The sequence below is a fragment of the Dama dama genome, chromosome 15 (assembly GCF_033118175.1).
Source record: "Dama dama isolate Ldn47 chromosome 15, ASM3311817v1, whole genome shotgun sequence".
NCBI lineage: Eukaryota > Metazoa > Chordata > Mammalia > Artiodactyla > Cervidae > Dama > Dama dama.
This window is the reverse complement of record NC_083695.1, coordinates 79,863,746-79,885,251: the sequence shown is the minus strand read 5'-3', so window position 1 is coordinate 79,885,251 and position 21,506 is coordinate 79,863,746. Positions and strand designations below refer to the sequence as shown.

Genomic DNA, 21,506 nt, shown 5'->3' with positions numbered 1-21,506 from the left:
GTAAGAAGAAAGAATGCATTCCGAAATGGTGTACGAAGCGCACAATAGTCTAGACAAGAATGCTTATCCTGAATCTGCTCATGAAGAACACGACAGACACAAACCCTGGGCTTTCTGCAAAACAGCTAGCCTCAACTCTGCAAGTCTGCCAATGTCATAAGAGGAAACAGCTGGGAAGATTGTTCCTTATTAACTGAGACTAGAGAGACCTGACAACTAAATGCAGTGAAGGATCCTTGATTGAATCCTAGATTTTTTTTTTTAAAAAGCCCTGAAGGATATCATTGGGACTATCGGGAAATTCGAATATAGACCTAGGTTAGACAGTATTATTGTGTCAATGTTGAATTTCTTGAGTGTGATAATAGAAGTGTGGTTTTATAGGAAAATGTCTTTGTTGTAAGAAGGTCCTGAAGCAGGGGGTGGGATGGCTGTAATTAGTTGCAAAAGATTAAGCAAACCAACCAACTAACCAACCAACCAACCAACCAAATCAAATGTATGTACATAAGATCAGGGCAGGAAGCAACTATGGCAAATGATCAGTGTTGCATCTGTCTGGGTGAACAGTATTCACTGTATTATTCTTTCCACTTTTCTAGAGGTTTGACGAATTCTAAAATAAAAAGTTGGGGAGGAGAAAGGATATAGAGAAAGAGAGAGGTCATTTGCTGCCTGGAGTGTGCCTGTTTCGGAGAGGTGAGGGCAAGTTGGCAGAGGAAGGGCATGTTCAGGTCTCAGGGTGTCTCTGGGCTTGGGGAGTGTCTGACATTGATACCTCTGACTTGGGTGCCAGGTAGGTGTCAGAGAAGAGGAATGAGGGTACCCTGAGAACAAATGTTACCCCCTCCTTCAATCTTATCCTCGTCACAGCCAGTCAGCTCAGGCTTGGTCCAGTCCTTTGTCTCTCCATCTCTCCTTGAAGCGGTCTGGAGGCCAAGTCCTATCCTCCAAACCTGCAGGACTTAGGCCAGGCCAGAGCCCCACACTTTAACTGGAAACTGGACCCTGAGGGACAGCTGGGTGCTGCACTGCCCGTGGCCAGCAGGTGGCAGACGTGCCCTTCCCAGGAGTTGGAACCGGAGCTGGAGCTCAAATGGAAACTAAACAAAAAGAAAGCAGGACCTTCGCGAGCTGGGGGCCCTTCAGGTCCCGCGGGTTCTGGGAGTCTGGAGCAGCTGCCTCCCCGCTGTGCGCCCTGGGCTGATGTCAAGGGGTCGCAGGGGTCCGAAGCAGGCCCACTTATTTCGTGAGTCACTGGATCCACAGCAGAAAAGAGGCTGTGGTGGAAATGTGGATACTGGCAGTCGCAACACCAGGCTGGACCAAACCAGACAGGCCACAGGAATTGCCAGTTGTTTGTGCCGAACACCTCGATCCTGTAACTCAGCTGGGTGAGGGCGGGGCATGGGGATTGTGAATAGACAGCATCTCCCTACTTTCATCCCAATAATGCATTCTCTTTCTACAGAGAGACAGGGAAAGGATAAGAATTCTTATTCCTGGGACTTGTAAATCCAAAGAGGAAGATCACTGGTGCAAAACAAGGAAAATGGGGAGAAGGAGGGGACAACTGTGATCTCAGTTCACATTTATTAAGACCCGACAGTTGCCAAGGACTGTGCTAAACGTTTTATGTGCATTTTGTCTCTTTTATTGTACATAATCTTCGATAACTGGAGTACTATAATTATGTCCATTGTAGACGTTAAGTTACCGAAAGTAACTCAGCTAGTAAATGCTAGCGCCAGAGTAGAATGGAGCCAGTCTTATGCCAGAGCCATTGTGTGACGGATGAGGGACCCACTGCATGCAAACATGATAATGAAGGGGTGGAGAAGGAAGTAGGAGAGCCACCTAATCCTAAGAGAGGCAGGGCCCTCAGTCTGGTGAAGAGATTGGGCCCCTGTCTTTGGAAAGTTTTTGCAGGTCCTACCCAGACTAGCCCAGGCCCGGCAGACACAGAAAGGGCCGCTAGGCTCCAGGGACATCCAAGGTAGGCACAAAAGTCAGCTGGAACCTCAGCTGGTTCACTGTGACAAACACATCTCAGCAAACATCCCTGCCCAGATCGAAAAGCGCACAAGCCACTGCCTGCTTCTTCCATCATGTGTATCCCAGTCTCACCCGGGCTGAGTGGTCACAGCTACCCCAGCTCCTCTGAGAGGGCTAGGAATAGCTACTTCTGGCACATGGAAATGTAGATGCTTTACAGTAGATTCAGTGAGACCTCTTGAGATCCAACTGCTGGTCCATCTCTAATCGGGCTTTCACAATGGATCCATGCCTCAGGACTTTGGCCTTCCCCAGTTGGAAGTACTGATGCTGAAGCTGAAACTCCAATATTTTGGCCACCTGATGTGAAGAATTGAGTCATTGGAAAAGACCCTGATGCTGGGAAAGATTGAAGGCAGGGGGAGAAGGGTTGACAGAGGATGAGATGGTTGGATGGCATCACTGACTGGATGGACATGAATTTGAGCAAGCTCCGGGAGTTGGTAATGGACAGAGAAGCCTGGCATGCTGCAGTCCACGGAGTCGCAAACAGTCGGACACAACTGAGCGACTGAACTGAACTGAGTTAGAAGCAAATTACTAGTAATATTAACATCTCACCCCCAACCCAGTCACCAGTGAGCATAATATGGTGTCTTCTAGGCTAAGGATGGTTGGTGGGGAAGGCAGGGAGGGGCAGAGAGAGGGATCCTATGACTTAGAGCATAATCTCCTTGGGGGTGGAGGGCATTGTGGTCTAATCTCTTCTGTCCTATCTTTAATCTAGTGATTATTTCAACTCAGGTTCTTCCTCTACCTTTTACAATTTTAACCTTCTAGAAAACTAAACAAAAAAGCAGAGACTAAAAGTCTGTGTTGATGGTCTGCAGGAATTAACTATTAGGACATTTTCTCAGGAAGCAGAATGCCAAAGAATTGATGCTTTTGAACTGCTGCTGGAGAAGACTCCTGAGAGTCCCTTAGACAGCAAGGGGATCAAACCAGTCAATCTTAAGGGAGATCAACCCTGAATATTCACTTGAAGGAGTGATGCTGAAGCTGAAGCTCCAGTATTTTGGTTATCTGATGCAAAGGGCTGACTCACTGGAAAAGACCCTGATGCTGGGAAAGATCAAGGGCAGAAGGAGAAGAGGGTGTCAGAGGATGAGATGGCTGGACAGCATCACTGATGCAGTGAACATGAACTTGGGCAAACTCCGGGAGATGGTGAGGAGTAGGGAGTCCATGTGCTGCAGTCCATGGTGTTACAAAGAGTCGGACATGACTGGGAGGCTGAAGAGCAACAACAGCAACATGTTCTCAGAAGAATGGCAAGCAGTAGAGCGAAGAGGTGGGGCTAGACCTGACCTTTGGGGCCAGAACCTTGACTTAGAATGAGCCTATAGCAGAACAACCTTTCACCTGGTAGGTAAGACTGGAACTCATATCCCAGCCATCTCTTTCTCCTTGGATGTTCTACCATGCCCTGGTGGTAGATCAGATGTCACCATACCGGGGAAGGATTTGCATTGCTGCTAAAGGCAGCTGGGCAGGAGAGAATTGCACTGTGGCTACGTGAGGCTGCAGGGCTGGAAAGTGAGCTGGAGCAGGAGTGCACAGTTCAGCAGGGTCTGCCATCACTGCTGGACCAAGGGCTCAAGGTCAGGGTAAGAGGTGGAGGCGACAGAAGACAGGGCTTGCTGGTATTCCAGTCACCATTCCAACTGCTGCCTCCCTCACACCATCCTTCTGCTCTGGCCCCTGCTGCAAACAAGCTACGTCATGAGATGAACAATTATGCAAAGCCTCAGTCATTTTTTAAAACTGTAAAACACATACAAATACTATTTTTCATTTTAACCATTTTTAAGTATACCATTCAGTGGCATTAATTACATTCACAGTATTATGTAACCATCACCACTATCAATAGTAAAAACTTCATCTTCATCCCCAACAGATAAACTCTGTACCCATTAAATGATAACTCTTGGGCTTCCCTGGTGGTCCAGTGGTTAAGAATCCACCTGTAATACATGGGACACTGGTTCCAGCCCTGGTCTGGAAAGATTCCACATGCTTTGGCATAAATGAGCCCAGGAGCCACAACTATTGAAGCCTTTGCAGCTATAGTCTGTGTTCTGCAACAAGAGAAGCCACCACCACGAGAAGCCCAAGCACCACAACTAGAGAAACCCCGTGCACTGCAGTGAAGACCTAGCACCACCAAAAATAAATAAATAAATAAAACTTTTTAAATAGCTCTCTTCCTTCCTCCTCCAAGCCCTTATTGTAGCCTTTATTGTACTTTGTCACTATGAATTTACCTACTCTAGGTACCTCATGTAAGTAGAGTCATACAATATGTGTCCTTCTGTAACTGGCTTTATGTCACCACTATTCATAATGTTTTCAAGGTTCATCCATATTGTAGCATACATCAAAATTTTGTTTCTTTTTATAGCTAAATAGTATTCCATGGCATATCACAGTTTTTTATCCATTCATCTGCTGATGGACACTTGAGTTGTGATATCCTTTGCCTATATGAATAAGGCTGCTCTGAACATTGGTGTACACGTACCTGTTTGAGTCCTTAATTTCCATTCTTTGGGGTTGATATTAGAAGTGGAATTGCTAGATCACATTGTAATTCTGTTTAACTTTTTAAGAAACCACTATACTCTTCCACAGTGGCTGCACCATTTAACATCCCCACCAGCAATAAATGAGGGTTCTGATTTTTTCACATCCTCACCAATCCTTGCTATTTTGCATTTTTTAAAAGTTCTAGGCATCCTGATAGGTGTGAAGTGGTGCCGCTCCATCCTTTGTGGTCACAAGAGATCTCATCCTTGCTTTAGCACATGAACTATGTATCCATTGCACATGCGCAATGCTATCCTAGCAGTGGCTTCACTGTGTCTTTGCTTTCATCTGGAGCTGGAAGTAAGAAGGGATGGTTCTAATGGGAAAATTTGAGGCCAAAGGAGAAGCAGCAGCCAGTGGTCCCTCTGGGTGGTCTCCTCCTTGGGAGACTGGGCGAAGCTGTTTTTAGGACCACAGTGATGAGCCAGGAGGTGAAGAGGAGCTGGCCCAGACCCTTTACAAGCAGAGGAAGACGCTCAGGCCCAGTGGGATGATGCACTCCTGTGAGGACACGAGTGGATCGGGCCGGGGAGGAAGTCAAGGCCGGATCCCTTCCCTCTGAGGCGGTCACCTATGCCCGACCCAGAGCCGCCTGCACCACCTCTGCTCAGGTAGCTGGGACTGGACTGCACAGCATTTGCAATCGGTTGCTCATCACATAAGCACTTGGTGAGAGACACTGGTGCAAACGTGTTATCCCAGGAACTTGCAGGGAGGGGGCCGAAGGATCGGGCACGAGACCATCCAGGAGAAGGAGGTTGGAAAAAAACACTCATTTCTGGATGTGATCATGCTCTTGGGAGCCCATTGAAAAGGCAAATGAACAAACAAAAGCGTGGGTTGGCCTTGTGTCTGAGGCCCACCACATGGGCACGAGCCCTGATATTCCCCTCCTCGGCCAGTCAGTTCTCAGGAAAAGCCCAGGGCTTCCCAGGGAAGCGGACTTCCCTGGTGACTCAGACAAGGGAAGGAATCCACCTGCAATGCAGGAGACCTGGGTTTGATCCCTGGGTCGGGAAGATCCCCTGGAGAAGGGAATGGCAACCCACTCCAGTAATCTTGCCTGGAGAATTCCACGGACAGAGGAACCTGGCAAGCAGCGTATAGCCCACGGGGTCATAAAGAGTCAGTCGCAACTGAGCAACTATCTCTTTCACTTTTTTCACTTTCCCAGGAAAGTAACTTCCCACAAATAGGAACCAATTCCATCCGTGAAGCTGTCTTTACATCTGTGTTTTCCCTGGTATGGGATGTAAACTGCTGTTGGTATCCAAGTTGATTCAGGTGATGCCTGGCTATGGAGAGACATCACATCAAAACACAGCGTGAGAAAGCCATTTCCTTCTCAGTTTTACTGTAAGCTCTCCCAATCCCATAACAAAGACAGACTGGGGTGGTGCTGGTAAGTCCTTCTCTTCTAAAGTGAAATGTTAGTTGCTCAATCATGTCTGACTGTTTGTGAGATCATGGACTGTAACCCACCAGGTTCCTCTGTCCATGGAATTCTCCAGGCAAGAATACTGGTGTGGGTTGCCAGTCCCTTCTCCAGGGGATCTTCCCGACCCAGGGCTCGAACCCAGGGATCTCACTGCGGGCAGATTCTTTACCATCTGTGACACTCATTCTAATCGTCCCTCCTACCAAAGAGAAAGCAGAGTTCCGCGTGGAGTTTTAGAATGACAACTGCAGCCAGTTGGAATTCAATATCATTGTTTCCTTTTCTTTGATTTTCCGATTGATAGTAGTGACAATTTCCTCTAAAAATAAATCTGCTTAGGTTGACAGAAAGTATTAAGAAACTAGTCTGGGCTTTGGCAAAATTTCTAAAGATGGATTCATTCATGACTAAAGTTTTCAAAGCTCTGCGCTAACAGGCTAGCCATCTAGCAAGACTTGATCCCTCTCATGTTGGCAAGGAAAGCTTCAGGGGTTGTTGGAGAAGCTTCCAGGTGGGAGTGACTTTTCTCCTGCCTGAAGCTGGAATCTGAGGCCGCTGTCCCTCTGGACACAATTCCATCCCACATTGAGTCTCAGTCGTTTCAGGGTAGTGCCTGTCACAGCAACCTCTAACACGGAGGTTATGAATTTGGGACCAGCATCAAGCCATTCTGGGTTTGAATCCCAGCTCTGTAACCTCACAGGGCAGCCATCTGTGCAGATTATTTAATTTCTTTAAAGCTTAGTTTGTTATCTGCAAAATGAGGATGACAGCAGTCCTTACCTCATGGGGCTGTGGGGAAGCTATACGTGAGGTAATAAATATAATGCACACAATGTCTGACATATAGTAAAGACGTAATAAGCTTAATAAATACTTGCTACAGTGATTATTAGCCATTGTTGTCAATATGTTTAAAAAAAATTTTTTTTTTCAAATTATGAAGTGATTGAGGAGAGCTCGCTCAGCACAAACTCTTCCTGGAATTTGTTCGTTGGGTCACAAGCACGTCACACCGGCCCCCTCCCCCCATTTTTCCTGGGATCTTTGCCAAGTCCTAAGCCAGGAAACCTTGTTATATTAATTATGAAGAAAAAGCATGTTTTATTTAAAATCCCGGCTGCCGAATATTCTGCCATGCTGTTTCTCTGTGACAGCAGAATTGCTTTTGCATTTAGGAAACGCTAATGAATTGAAAATATAAATATATCTGTGCCTACATACACATACGATTTCTTGCGACTGATTTCCCTAAATACCAGCGTACACCACCAAAGCTAATGAGTTGGACTTGTGCTTAGGATCAGGTTTTTTTTTTTTAATCTGTAAGTACATGCAGTGCAAATCAGTACTTATTTTTTCCATAAGATTCTGAATGGGTTACAGCATGAAGGAGGGATGTCTCCTATGTCTGAAAGAGACTCTGACATTTTAGAGCACTGAGGCTTTGAAAAGGGCTGTTTGTGTCCCTCGTCAAAGCCCTTGTTTGGTCCTGGGGGCCATGCGGTTATGGATTCTTGAATTAATCAGACAAGGAGCCCTGTTACTTGACCACCCAAAACTGACTGTAATATTTCAGCATCCACAGTGTTTCTGAACAATAATCAGACAAGCATGCTCTCTGTGTTTCTTTCCTTGTTTGTCTCTCTCTTTTCAAGGTAGAACTGGATAGGTACTGGACAGGTAACCCATCGAACAGAGACAGGGTCCAAAGTAGAGCGTGCTGGGACCTGGGGGACCTGGGGTCTTCAGTTTCTAATACCAGAAGCAGTAGCTCCTTGTCCCCTCTGTGGCATATAAGAATGGGAGCCCATGTTACTAGAATGTCTGATTTTCAGGAAAAGCTGGGGTCTGTATTCTCAAATGTCACCAGCAACCGAAAGGAAATGAAAATACTCTTCAGGTTGAACTTTTACCTGCCAAATAAAACATGGGCTGTGAGCAGCATGTATCCCAAGCCGCAAATTTGCAACCTCTTGTCTGTGCAGATATTTTTGTGACTTTCTACCTAGGAGGATTCTGGAGCCCTAGAGTTCTTGAGTTTCAATTCTAGGGTTTAAAAAGCTAAGAAATGGGAGCAAACATGCATTTTAATTGCAAGGCCCCCTGTTGAGGATGAGCTGAGATAAACAGGGCAAACCTGACAAGCCTTGTCCGCTAGCTTCTGATCCTGGAAGAAGTCAAATTGCATTACAGCTGAGCCCAGGGGCACCCCAAGTCACCCTGAGAACCGCAGCAGGAAAAGAAGTCAAAGCCCCAGAGACAGGGCACATAGTCGAGCAAACCTCCTGTGACGGGTGAGGAGTCGAACAGAGCTGAGTCTCAGTTCTGGCTGGGAAGTTAGGTCACCATCTTTGGGCTTGTTTCTCCTTCAGAAAATGGGAATAACAATACAAGATGTGCTGGGGATTTTGTTATTGCTGTTTAGTCGCTAAGTTGTGTCCGACTCTTTTGCATCTCTGTGGACTGTAGCCCTCCAGGCTCCTCTGTCCATGGAATTTCCCAGGTAAGAATACTGGAGTGGGTTGCCATTTCCTACTCCAGGGGATCTTCCCGACCCAGGGATTGAACCTGACTTTCTTGCATTGGCAGGCATTCTGTACCACTGAGCCGCCAGGGAGGGCCCTGCGCTGGGGACAGGTGTTCAACACTGATGGGTAAAGAAAAACAAATCTAGACCAGATCAGGAAGGCACTATGAAGGATCCCCTGGAATCTATGGCAATAACATTGACCACACTTTTTTGGGGTCGTGATACCTGAATATAAACCTAACTTACAGATGAGCCCACAGAGAAGTCATCATAATGTTTGTGGTATGATCTGAATGCATAGGTGGGTCTCCAGGCATCTCTCCAGTGGGCAATGAGAGACCTGTGACTGCTTTTGTCTAAAGTTTCAGAGGCGCATGGACTCTGTGTCTGACACTTTACCCAGCAACAGGCCCCTGGTCTAAAAACCCCCCATCCCCATAGGAAGGATCATACCCCTAAGGCTACATGTTGTTTAGTCGCTAAGTTGTGTCTGACTTTTGTGACCTCATGGACTGTAGCCTCGCCATGTTCCCAGGCAAGAATACCGGAGTGGATTGCCATTCCCTTCTCCAGGGGATCTTCCTGACCCAGGGAAAGAACCTGGGTCTCCTGCATTGCAGGCAGATTCCTTACCATCTGAGTCACCAGGGAAGCCCCCCTAAAATTAGTTACTCAGTTGTGTCTGACTCTTTGCGACCTCATGGAGCCCACGAGGCTCCTCTGTCCAAGGAATTCTCCAGGCAAAAATACTGGAGGCTGTCTGGACCAAAGAAATCTCATCCTCGGCCAGGGCCCCTGGCAAGAGACCTTATCTAGACAGATGGAAACCAGCCATAGTCTAAGACTCAGCTCTCCCACCTCCTAGTTTGAGAACACATTCCTCAGTTTCCTGATCTGCAGACTGCGAGCAATAACAGTACTTCTTTCCTTTCTTTTTAAACTTTTTGTTTTGTGTTGGAGTATAGCTGGTTAACAATGCTGTGATAGTTTCAGGTGGACAGCCAAGAGACTCATCCATACATGGACATGTACCCATTCCCCCCCAAATTCCCCTCCCATCCAGTCTGCCACATATCATTGAGCAGAGTTCCCTGTGCTATACAGTAGGGACTTGGTTATCCATTTTAAATATAGCAGTGTGTACATGTCCATCCCAAACTCACTAACTATCCCTTCTCCCCATTCTTCCCCCTGGCAACCATAAGTTCATCCTCTAAGTCTGTGAGCCTATTGCTGTTTTGTAAAAAGGTTTATTTGTATAATTTCTTTTTAGATTCCATGTATAAAAGATGTAATATGCTATTTATCCTTCTCTGTTTGACTTATTTCACTCAGTATGACAATCTCTAGGTCTATCCATGTTGCTGAAAATGGCATTATTTCATTCTTTTTAATAGTACCTATTTCCTGGGATTCTTCTGGAGAACTCAAAGACCAATCCCTCAAAAGCACAGAGCATGGCACACAGGATTTCTCATTAAATGGCAGTTTGTTATTACTTTACCTCCATTGGGGCAGGAGAGGCCACCCTGTCCATCCGGCTATGTGATTCCTTCCTTCCTGGTGATGTCTCAAGCTCTCTAAACATCTGAGTGAGTTGGCCACTTTCCCCTGTATCTCTGTGTATTGGCCTATGGAATGCAAGCCACTCTCCCAACCACCTGTCTGGCATGCATCTGGAGTAAGAAAACATTCCAAAGCCCTGAATCCTCTCTTTGGAATTAACTAAGCTCATTGCCTAAAGGCTAGTTCTCATGTTTTCTCTTTTATCCATTATTGACTTACAATTCCATTGCTAACCCTAAAAATTCACTAGGGCTTGCAAAATAAGGATTTGGGGGGGGCCGTTATCTTTTGCTGAACTTCAAACAGACTGCATCCACTCTCTTCCTTGCCTGCGAACTTTAGGATTTAATTCCTTCTGAGTGGTACTTTCTCTGGACACTTCCTTTGTGAGTCTGATAATTTCCATCGCTTTTCTCTAGACTTGTTCTATTTCTGCAGGATCTTAGCCTCAGACATTCAATAGCAATCAGTGATGTAGAGGGTTTGATAATGACTGATCTTTGCAGCCACCCCACACACACAAACACAAGTTATCACTGGAAAAGAAAATTCTTTCTGAGATGAGTCATTGGCAGCTTAATATGGTACTAAGGTAGGTGTCCGAGTACAGTTTACGTAAAGGGGAGGAGAAGCTGCTGTTTTTAAGGCATGCTAAGCAGAAAGCCTAGAATCTAACCTGCTTCCTGCAGGAAAAGCTCTATGAAGTGAAACTGGAAATAAAATGCAAAGGTATTTAATATGATGACTGTTATTTCAGTTCTTATCCCTTTCTTGTACGTTACTCACCACCCCCTTCAGTCTAACAAAGGTGAGCCTTCTTTGATTTTTATAAAGAACTCATTTGGAAATTTCACTTTGGAAATTTCAAGGGAAAAGAGCTCACATCTATTTAAAGCCACATGCAGACCCTCCCCAGATCTGGGGGAGATTATCAGTTGGTTTGCAGTGGAAGAAACTGAGGTTCACAGAGGTGATACTTGCACAACGTTCCAAACCCAGAACGTGGCAAAGCTGAGATTCAAACCCTGGCTCCCAAGCCCACACTCCCACTTCAGACCACCTCCAGCATGGAACTTGAGAGGTGTGAGGTCTGGTGAAGACCCGTCTCGTATGCCCACAGAGACCCAGCTAACACTCTTGGACTACAAGGGCATGAAACAAGAGCAGACACCACAACACCTCATCTGCTCCCCAATGTCTTGAGTCCCCCATGTGAGACCCCCTGATGTCAGTTTCCTTCTCCACTCACCACGACCTCCTGGGCCCCTGCTCACCTCTCTGCCCTGTTAACTACAGCCATGGTCACAGGGTGATGCGAGAAAAAGTCCTGCTTGTGAAGCTTCTCTCCAAATACGATCCATCTAAGTAAAGCTGTTGCCAGCAAGATTCTCCTCTAGGGTCAAAGTAGGAGGATTCTTACCCTAATGTCCCCCCAAAAAGCTGGAGAACTGGGTATGCATGTCAGCATGTACAAAGAGTTTGTAGCTTTCAGTGGCTTCCCAAAGGGATTTCTGTGGTTCATACCAGACAAAACACGCTGCCTTAGCGGATTTTTTTTGCTCCGATCCCCTTAGTTGGAAGGTGTTCATGGAGACTGCTCCAAGATGGCTCAAACCAATTGCATGGCTTCATGGAACTGGCCACTTAATAGCAACCAACTTGAAAGACCTGCATTAGCGCTTGAAATCAGGACATATTCGACCTGGCAACACCAGTCTTTCACAACTAAAGTTTCTCATTGCTCCTGGCCCAGCTGGTTTGGTCTTCCTAATAACCTCAGAGCCTCTCAACACCAGATATTTGAAAAGAACACTTACCCCAAAGGCTGTCTTTCCCGCCAGAACCATTAACAGCAGAACATGGAGATCAGACATTCTGGCAAACATCTTTGTAGTTTAAGAACTCTTGTTTTGCTCTAAACACAATTTCTTTTGTTGTCTCTGCCTTTGCGGGGGAGGGGGGAATGTCAGTCTCCCAGGATTCAGGAACAAATGAAGAGGATGCAAATTATTAACTAGGCATCAAATACTGTTTAATGTTTAATGTTTTGCAAACCAACTATCTTGATTAAACAAATGGTAACTTTGGGGCTGGGCTGAGTCGTGGGGTTGGTTTCTTTTCTGGAGAGAAAGTCTCCAAAGAAAGCAGCAGAGATAAAGTGCCCCTGGCTCCTGGGGGTGGGGGCGGGGTTGCCAAGGGTTCAGTGCAGAAGGCCCCACCGTTCACTAGCATCTCGGTTGCAGGATAAAAGCCCGGCCAGAGTGAGGCTCCTGCCATAGGCCTCTGACATTGCTGACTCGATCAGAATGTTAATAGAGATCTGATTCATCAAATCACAAACAGAATTAAGGCATGGATAGGCTCCTAATAACAGCACGCTTTATATTCATGAAAGATAAATTAAAGGATGCAAAACTGCTATTGACAAACATTGATTCTAGGCCCTTTGAAGCATTGCCCACGATTGCTTGTTGGCTTCAAAGTTTTCTTTTAAATTTCATTACATAAGGCTTTAACTTTTTAATTATTTTTTTTTCCCTTTCATTAGAGTCTTTCTTTGATCAAGAAAGGGGGAAAAAGTGCCCGTGGTGCTCATATCTGGGGCCAATTGTTTCCTACGCTCCTTTTTTACCTACGCTGATTGCAGGTAGCATTATATAAGGCAACAGTTACCTGTGAAGCACAGGTGCTCATGGATACAATTGATCTCTTTAATAGGCATCATTGTGAGCTTCTGTAAACACCTAGCTGCCCACAGTAATCTATGCAAGGGCTCCAGGAATCCTCTCATCTGAGTCCTAAATCCAGGGTCTAAAATCCTGCTGATGACCAAGACAGGTGCTCACCTGGCTCACCTGTCCACCCATCTGCCATCCCTGCTTGGACATGCACTTAGACGCCTGTGTGGCTGCTTCTACCTTCAGAAGCCAGGTTGCTGGTCATGGAGGGCCCCACAGGTGCCAGCCCAGAAGACCAAAGTCAGTGCCCCAGTCACCAGAAAGATGGTCCTTGAAGAGCAAACCATCAAAAAAGAGCAGACCACCAAAAAATGGTCCTTGAAGAGCAAAGCATCAGAAAAGAGCAAATCACACACAAAAAAGACAAACCATAACTTGTCTCCTGTTCACTTATTTTGTCTCCACTCTGTTTTAGGCAGACAGCAATTCATTCCTGGTCAACATTCATCAAATCTCTGTAAGACAAGCACAGTTTCCTAGAAAAGATCTCTAACCTTCCCCTATTCATCCCCAATCTTTCTCACTTGCTCACTCAGTTGTGTCTGACTTTTGATCCTATGGACTGTAGCCCACTAGGCTCCTTTGCCATGAAATTTCCAGGCAAGAATACTGGAGTGGGTTGCCATTTCCTACTTCAGGTGATCTTCCTGACCCACGCATTGAACCGTGTCTCCTGAGTCTGCTGCATCGCAGGCAGATTCTTTACTGCTGAGTCACTGGGGGAGACTCAGCCTTATTCCACTCCCAACTCTCATCCTAACTCTAACGCTGATCACTCTTTAGCAAATTCATTTAGGTACCCATCTAGTTAATCCAACTTTCCAATTTCAGCCCAAACATTACTTCTTTTTAAAATTTTTTATAATTTTTTTCTACCTAATTTTATTTTCTTATTTATTTTTTACTGTCCTGGGTTTGGTTTACGTGAGTCTTACCTAGTTGCAGTGAGCAGGGGCTACTCTTTGTAGTGGTGTGCCGGCTTCTCGTTGTGGAGACTTCTCTTGTTGCGGAGCACAGGCTCTAGACACTTGGGCTTCAGTAGTTGCAGCACGGGGGCTCAGTCATTGTGGCACATGAGCTTTGCTGATCTGCAGTGGAATCCTCCTGAATCAGGGATCAAACCTGTATCCCCTGCATTGCCAGGAGGATTCTTATCTACTGTGCCACCACGGCTGTCCCAAACATTACTTCCTCAAAAGCCCTACGTGAGCTTTTCTTTCACAACACTTATCAAGGTTGCAATTGCATACCTATATTACTCTTCCATTAATATTTGTTTCCCTACCGCCCCCACTGGACTGAAAATTCGTGTGGCAGGCACTCTGTTTTGTTCATCATTGAATTCTTGGTAGGGATGCCTGGCACTTGCATTCAATAGATACACCATGAATGAATGAATGAGGAAAGGAATAACCACTTTCTTACAGTGACAGCTGGAGACTTTTTAACCCAGGCACCATAGATAGCACAGCCAGCTCAATGTGAAAAGGAAAGTTGGGTATGAAAAAAAAAAGCTAAAGCATTGGTACACTTGTAAACATCCTTCAATTTATTCATGGACACTACATGAATATTTATCGGTTATCCACCGATGATCTGCTGTGAGCAAGCATTGGCCACACCGGGACAGAAGAGTCGGACATGCACTTTGCTGTTAAGGAACTTGCTTGCTGGTTAAGGGAGAGTTAGGCAGACCATGAAAGAGGAAGCAAGTTAATTTTAATAAGTGGAACAGAATAAGTCTGGAAAAGAATGAAACAAGGTGATGGGACAGAAATCTTTGTGAGTGGGAGTCTAGACTGGGAGGTGGCCATGGTAGTGACGGTGGCTAAGTGGGTCACTGTAGGGTGTAGACAGCGTTACTGGTTATCTGGTCATGGAGCAAGGGTCAAAGAGGCAGCGTGCACGAACAGGTTGCTGCTCTCCAGACTCAGAGCTGGAGCCTTCGCAGTACCAGCTCAGGCTGTAAAAGGCGGAAACGGAAATTTCAGACAAGTCGAGTCACTGAATCACCCACATGACTTACGCTTTTCTTTTAACCTCCATAGCCTCACGTGAACTAGCGACCTTCTGACTTTGTGGAGAGATTCCCAGAAAACAAACCAGAAGCTTTTCTTCCTGTGTCAACAGGAAGTGACCCGGTGAGTCTGTTGTTCACCTTTATTAATAGAATCCGGATTCATTTCCCTGACATGTACTCTTCTTTTTATCTCAAGCAAAAAGTGAACAAGTGTGCTCTTTGTGTAATAACCACAGGCCTCCCTCATATTGTCTCAGCTCCCTAAAGTTTTGTTATCACAACAGTGTGAAACCAAATAAACTTCTGCTTGTAGCCCTGAAAGACAGAATTCTCTAAAAGATGCTTAATCCTTTTAATTTGGTGGGACAAAAGGACTAGTTTATCATGTGATATGGCTTTATCGGGGGAGTTGAAACAAACCTATCTGGGATCTCTGTTTTTTAAGTCCAAACACATGAGACTTCACCTCTCATCCCGGTGGAGGTTTCAGATGTGATCAAGTCAATCTATTCTCTAGTGCTCTGGAGGCTGTTTTCTCACGAGTAGGGTTACTTGCTATTGGTGAGAATGTCTGTCCTGTCCTGGGAGGCCTTGGGACTCTGGTTCTCTAGCAGGCTGATTCTTCCACCCTAAGGGAAGTCTCCCTCATAATGCCCTTGCTGGAGACCCAGGCTTTGATGGACTGGGTTACATTACATCTGTTGGGCTTGGACCAACCTGCCTTGTGTTTATTATTTACAAGTAACACTCTTCCTGCTAGGCCTTCAGTATGGGGAGGTAGTGGGTGTCGGGGGTAAAGAACAGCAGCCCAGACTTAAAATTGACCTGAGCCCTGGCCCAGCCACATCTCCAATTTGGACAGCAGGACAATTTCTGAATCTCGGTTTCCTCATCTGCAAAATAGGGATGCTGTGGTTCCCCCCTCATGGCATCGCCATGAAGTATACATGAGAGAATAAAGGTAAGGCATTAAATGCAGTGTCTGGCATAGAGCAGACTTTGCGAAACACACTGGTTTTAGTATCAGGAAAGTCTTTTCATAGGATGGTACTTGCTGAGCCCCCAGGCCCTCAGAGATGAAAGGACGGGTGCTCAGTGAATCTAATCCCCAAGTCAGGGACAGAATGACTGTATCCTTGGGGTGACTCTTGTCTTACTGTTCTCTCTAGCACAGGGGTCAAAAAACTTCTGAAAGTGCTAGATAGTAAAAATCTTAGCTTTTTTCTAGACTTCCAGTTTATGTTGTGAATCTTCAGTTCTGCCATTTTTTACACAGAAGCAGCCACAGCTGACACATCCAGCACTCCACATCCACAGTTCCGTATCCTCAGATTTGACCAACCACAGATCAAAAATATTTTTTAAAAAAATTCTAGACAATTCCAAAAAGCAAAATTTGAATTTGCTGCTTGCTAGCAATGACCAATATTTACATAGCATCTACAATTATTTAGTTTGAGCAAGTTCTGACAGTTGGACAGGGAAGTTCTGATGGACAGGTAAGCCTGGCATGCTGCAGGCCATGAGACTGCAAATAGCTGGACACGACTGAGCGACTGAACTGACTAACCGACAACTATTTATGTAGCATGTTCTTTGTATTAACCACTGAAGTGGTGGATGGCATCACTGATTCAATGAACATGAATTTGGGAAAACTCCAGGAGATGGTGAGGGACAGGAAAGGCTGGTGTGCTGCGGTCCACAGGTCATAAAGAGTCAGAAATGGCTTGGTGACTGAACAACAACATTTATATTAGATATTATAAACAATCTAGAGATGATTTAGAGTATACAGGAGGATACGTGTAGGTTTTATGTAACTACTACACCATTTTTTATAGGATTCTTGAGCATCTATGGATTTTGTTATCCTCAGAGGGTCCTAGAACCAATCCTCCCCAGACACTGAGGGATGATAGTACTAATGCCAACAGCAAGACTATGTTTCAATAAAACCATATTTACAAAAAAAAAGCACCATAGTTTGTGGATTGTGACTCTAGGAGAGAGCCCTGAAGACGTAGCCAGAGCACTGCACTGGAGGGGCCCTGGAAAACAACAGAGACACTTTGGTAAACATGGGAGGGGGGCCCTGGACTAATGACACTGCGGTCCTCAGAGTGTTTGGTGGTGTTGGTTTAGTCACTAAGTCATGTCCGACTCTTGCAACTCCATTGACTGTAGCCTGCCAGGCTCCTCTGTCCATGGGATTCTCCAGGCAAGAATACTGGAGTGGGTGGCGATTTCCTTCTCCAGGGAATCTTTTCAACCTGGGAATTGAATCCGGGTCTCCTTCACTGAAGGCAGATTCTTTACCAACTGGGCTACGTGGGAAGTCAGAGTGTTTACTCAGAAATCATTCCTCCCAAATCCCGGAATCATCAGAACTTCTTCGTGGGGTGGGAGGACTAAAGATCATTTGTCATTCCTTCTACAAGAATTTATTGAGCACCTACTATATGCCGGATGACAGACCAGGTGCTGGCTTCATGGGGTTACATTCCCAGGACTATCCCTACTCAGAGTCACATGGCTGATCTTTGGCTAAATTCTTCAGGTCATCCCTAATCATAGACAACATCCTGCAGGGACACGTCACTGCTCCTTTCTGTTGTTCCCAGAGACCTCTGCCTGATCCACCCTGCCCCACTTCCAGGGGCACTCTCTTTTGGGGGGAAGGGGGGTGGCTTGTTAACTTGTCATGTGGCAGTAACCTTCCCCCAGTCTGCCTCACACCCCCTAGCATGGTCTAATATGTTCAGATTCGTTGTAAACTTGTTGGTACCACATACCCCATTCTCTGACCTGAAAGATACTAGCATGTCCCCCACCTTGTTTGTGAAAAGAAACCAGCATTTATGGAGCAGTTTCTGTGTTACGGGTGCTTTTTACAATCTTGAGCTCCTACAGTCTGTGTAACTACCCTGCAAGTTGATTTGGTCCATTTTGCAAATAAAAACACTCAAGAGACTCAGAGAGGTTAAGTTCATTGCCCAAGGTCACAGAGCTTGAGGCAGAGCCAGGTCTGAATCTCTTCCTACTCTACTGCATGGACTGGAGACTCTCAGGGTGGTGGTTTGGCCCTTAACCCCGAGCCATATTTGAACTTATCGAAGAAAACTACCTGTCTAAAAGCAAAGGTTGCCCATTGCCTCACCAATTTCCATGTTCACGTCTTCCTTACAATTATTTATTCTTAGGGGTGGCACTGTTGCCACCAGCAATAGCAGCCATTTGTTTTAGGTTGGGTTTCCTGGGAAACAGAGATGTTGAGATGTGGGCAGGGAGTTTGTTGGGATGAACTCTTAGGACCAACACCCATGAGGAGTGAGGAAGGCAGAGAGAAAGGTTGAGCTGCAAGGCAGTCACAACAGAGACCCATTTCATGAAATGTTTTGGAGCTGAGATGGCCCTCAGCGTTGTCCTGCCATGAGCCAAGAGGACTGGGACTTTGTACTGTGACCATCTTGTCATGGGATGGGGGCTAACCCTGGGAAGGAGGGCTGAATTTGGGCAAAGCAACCCTAGTTAAGAATAACTCTCAGAGAGGAACACAGCTGAGAGCCCCTGGCAGCCAATATCTGGCCCCTGAGAGAAAGGGTACTTCATTTGGGAACAGGGGATCTGTTGGTACACTCTAGAACACCCACTTCAACCACTAAATGGGAATTTACCTCACATCCCTTAGTTCAAATATCCAATTCAGGAAACCTGAATGGCCCAGTCAAGTTCTGAATGAAGTTCCCTGGTCAATACTTGGTCTAGTCAGAGATGGCTGGAGCCACAAGCATGGGCAGACTGATCTGGATCCATGGGATAGACAATGACAGATGTTTGGTTGAGCTAATCAATATCAATGAGAAAACCAGAATGCTATTATAGGAACCATAAACTCTACATAGTTATTAAGCAAGCCAAGTTACAAATTTATAGCTAAGCTCCCCGTTGGCCAAAGGAAATTGAAAGCCCTGACCATTTGGCCTGATTTTCATGATACTTAAATCAATTTTATAAGAACAATTTTAAAAAATTCCCAAGACCAATTTCAGGTCAATTTTTTTTTTAAACCTTATGATCTAATGAACACAAGTGGGAGTTAAGTAAATGGGATGGTGAAACTCATGGTCTCAGTGATGATTCAAATTTCACATGATCTGTCAGCATCACCCGTGAAGGGCCTCTGTCTATCAGGCCAAACCAAGAGTTGGGGTGAACCCATGACATAGATTCGCTTCTTTTTCTCAGAAGCAGGTATTGAGTCTCTAGCAGATAGTAGGTGCTCAAGAAATGCCAGTTGGAGGATAGGAAGAATCAATAGCTTTTTCCAATCCTCTCCATTTTAGAAAATGGCATCAGTATACACATGACTTTTCAAGTTGGACATCTGGAAATCATCATTTGTCTCTTCCTCTTCTTCCTCAATCCCAAAACGTCAGCATGCATGTTTCTACCTCCAGAATGCATCTCAAATCCTTCTAGTACCGCCCACCCTAGTCTAAGCATGCATGATCTCCTGCCTAATCTCTTGCAAAATCACCTTTACTGCTTTTCCTATTTTCACTCCTGCCTCCTCTTAAATTCATTCTCTACCATATAATGGTATGTCTTGTAGAAAATGGGTTCCCAGGTGGCACAGTGGTAAAGAATCCACTGCCACTGCAGGAGATGCTAGACTAGGGTTTGATTCCTGGGTTGGGAAGATCCCCTGGAGTAGGAAATGGCAACCCACACAAGCATTCTTGCCTGGAAAATTCTGTGAACAGAAGAGCCTGGTGGGATACAGTCCATGGGGTCATAAATGTTGGACACGACTGAGCACATACACACCACCATTGTAGAAAAGCCTAATCCAGATTACATCTTGCCCCTGCTTAAAACTCTTGGATATTTTCTTTTTGCACTTAGAATGAAAGCCAAAATTCTTATTGAGATACTGTTTGATCTGGCCTCATTGTGGGTTCTTCTCAAACACACGATATTCTCTATTCATTTCAGACACACAGTATTCTCCATAAGACCACGTGTCTGTTGTGTTTACTGCCCTAACTTATCCTCTGTCCCAGAGTCTGGTATGGTGTGTCAATATTTATTCATTGGCTGAACGGATGAATGGACTGATGAAGAGACAGTGGGAAGCCATGCTAGATCAGATGCCAGAAGCCTCTCTTTTGGCAAGGGCTCACCATGGACTCCAAATTCAGAGCTCATTCCCTCTTGCCAGAGGGATCCCTGGTCTTTGGTCATTAGTAGTTCTGGCTCCTGTGATCTATAAGGTTTGGAAAAAAGTAAAACCACTGAGATGCAGTACAACTGTATAACCTCCAAACACAATGCAACCCATTATGTATGAAACACCTCAAGGTCTTCACACAACAGTTGATCTATTTGTCCTTCTTTCCTTTCTTTAGTCTTTCAGTGAGGCTTCGATCTTTCCTCTTTCATCTTAAACCTCCTCTGTTCAGTGGTTGTCTATGGTGGAGAGTGTATTTTTCCCCCCAATCTCTCCCATTCCATCAATCAGTTCTGCAGAAACATAGTATGCCCCTTGACTCTCCAGTCTCATGAAGAGCTGTCACCTGGACTGTGTAATACTTCTTACTCTAAGAGTGTCTTTGATTTATTAGACACTTTTGAATAAAATTCTGCATACATTTTACATTTTGAAAAGTTTCCCCACCCTTCAACATAACAGAAAACCTGAAAGAGAGGTGGGATCTTGATATTTGGGTGTTCCTTTCTCTGTAGACTTGACAGTATTCTGAATAGAGGGTGCAGTTATATTTTCAAAAACCTTTTCTCTCTAGGGGAAGGCAGACCTCTGAACACTTCTCTAAAATGTGTATCTTCTAGACCCTGCCTGACATTGACATCTTTCCTAACCACATTTTCTTTCTTTTTTTTGAATTTACCAGTGAAAGTGAAAGTTGCTCAGTCGTGTCTGACTCTTTGCAACCCCATGGACTATAGAGTCCATGGAATTTTCCAGGCCAGAATACTGGAGTGGGTAGCCATTGCCTTCTCCAGGGGATCTTCCCAACCCGGGGATCGAACCCAGGTCTTCCGCATTGCAGGCGGATTCTTTACCATCTGAGCCACCGGGTTTCTCCGCCCCACCCTCAAATCCACACTTCATGGAGCCAGAGAGCCATCATCTAAAATGCCAATCTGGTTGTGTTGCTCACCCACTTAGAACTCATCAATGGTGCCTAATGACTGTAGGACAAAGTCCAAAGTGAGTCACGTGACACAAGACGCCCCTGCTAAACTGGCCTCTGGCGACCTTGCTTTCTCCTGGCCTCACCGGTTCTATTCCCAACTGCCATCTCACTTCCTTCATATCCATCCTAAACACGCACCCTAAGCTCCAGCCACGGGAGTGCCCATGCCTTCATTTATTTACAATTGTGATTCCCTGGCCAGAAGAGTCTCCACACCTCTGGTGCCTGGAAAACTGTACCCTTTCCTCTTTTAAATCTCGGCTTGACAGCCCTCCTGGGGGAAGTTTTCTACCCCTAGAAGCTGGAATCCGCTCCTCCCCTGAGGATTCCTGTGACATCTTGCAGT

General features: G+C 45.5%; 1 protein-coding gene across 1 annotated transcript in view; it reads right to left on the bottom strand.

The window, feature by feature from the left end:
- HABP2 (hyaluronan binding protein 2) overlaps nucleotides 1–12,088 on the bottom strand; it is a 33,577-nt gene extending 21,489 nt beyond the window's left edge. Inside the window, exon 1 of the mRNA XM_061162708.1 lies at nucleotides 11,999–12,088. Within this exon, the coding sequence (XP_061018691.1) occupies nucleotides 11,999–12,067 (69 nt within the window). The 5' untranslated portion in view covers nucleotides 12,068–12,088. The remainder of the gene's footprint in view (nucleotides 1–11,998) is intronic.
- Between the last annotated feature and the right edge of the window lie 9,418 nt (nucleotides 12,089–21,506).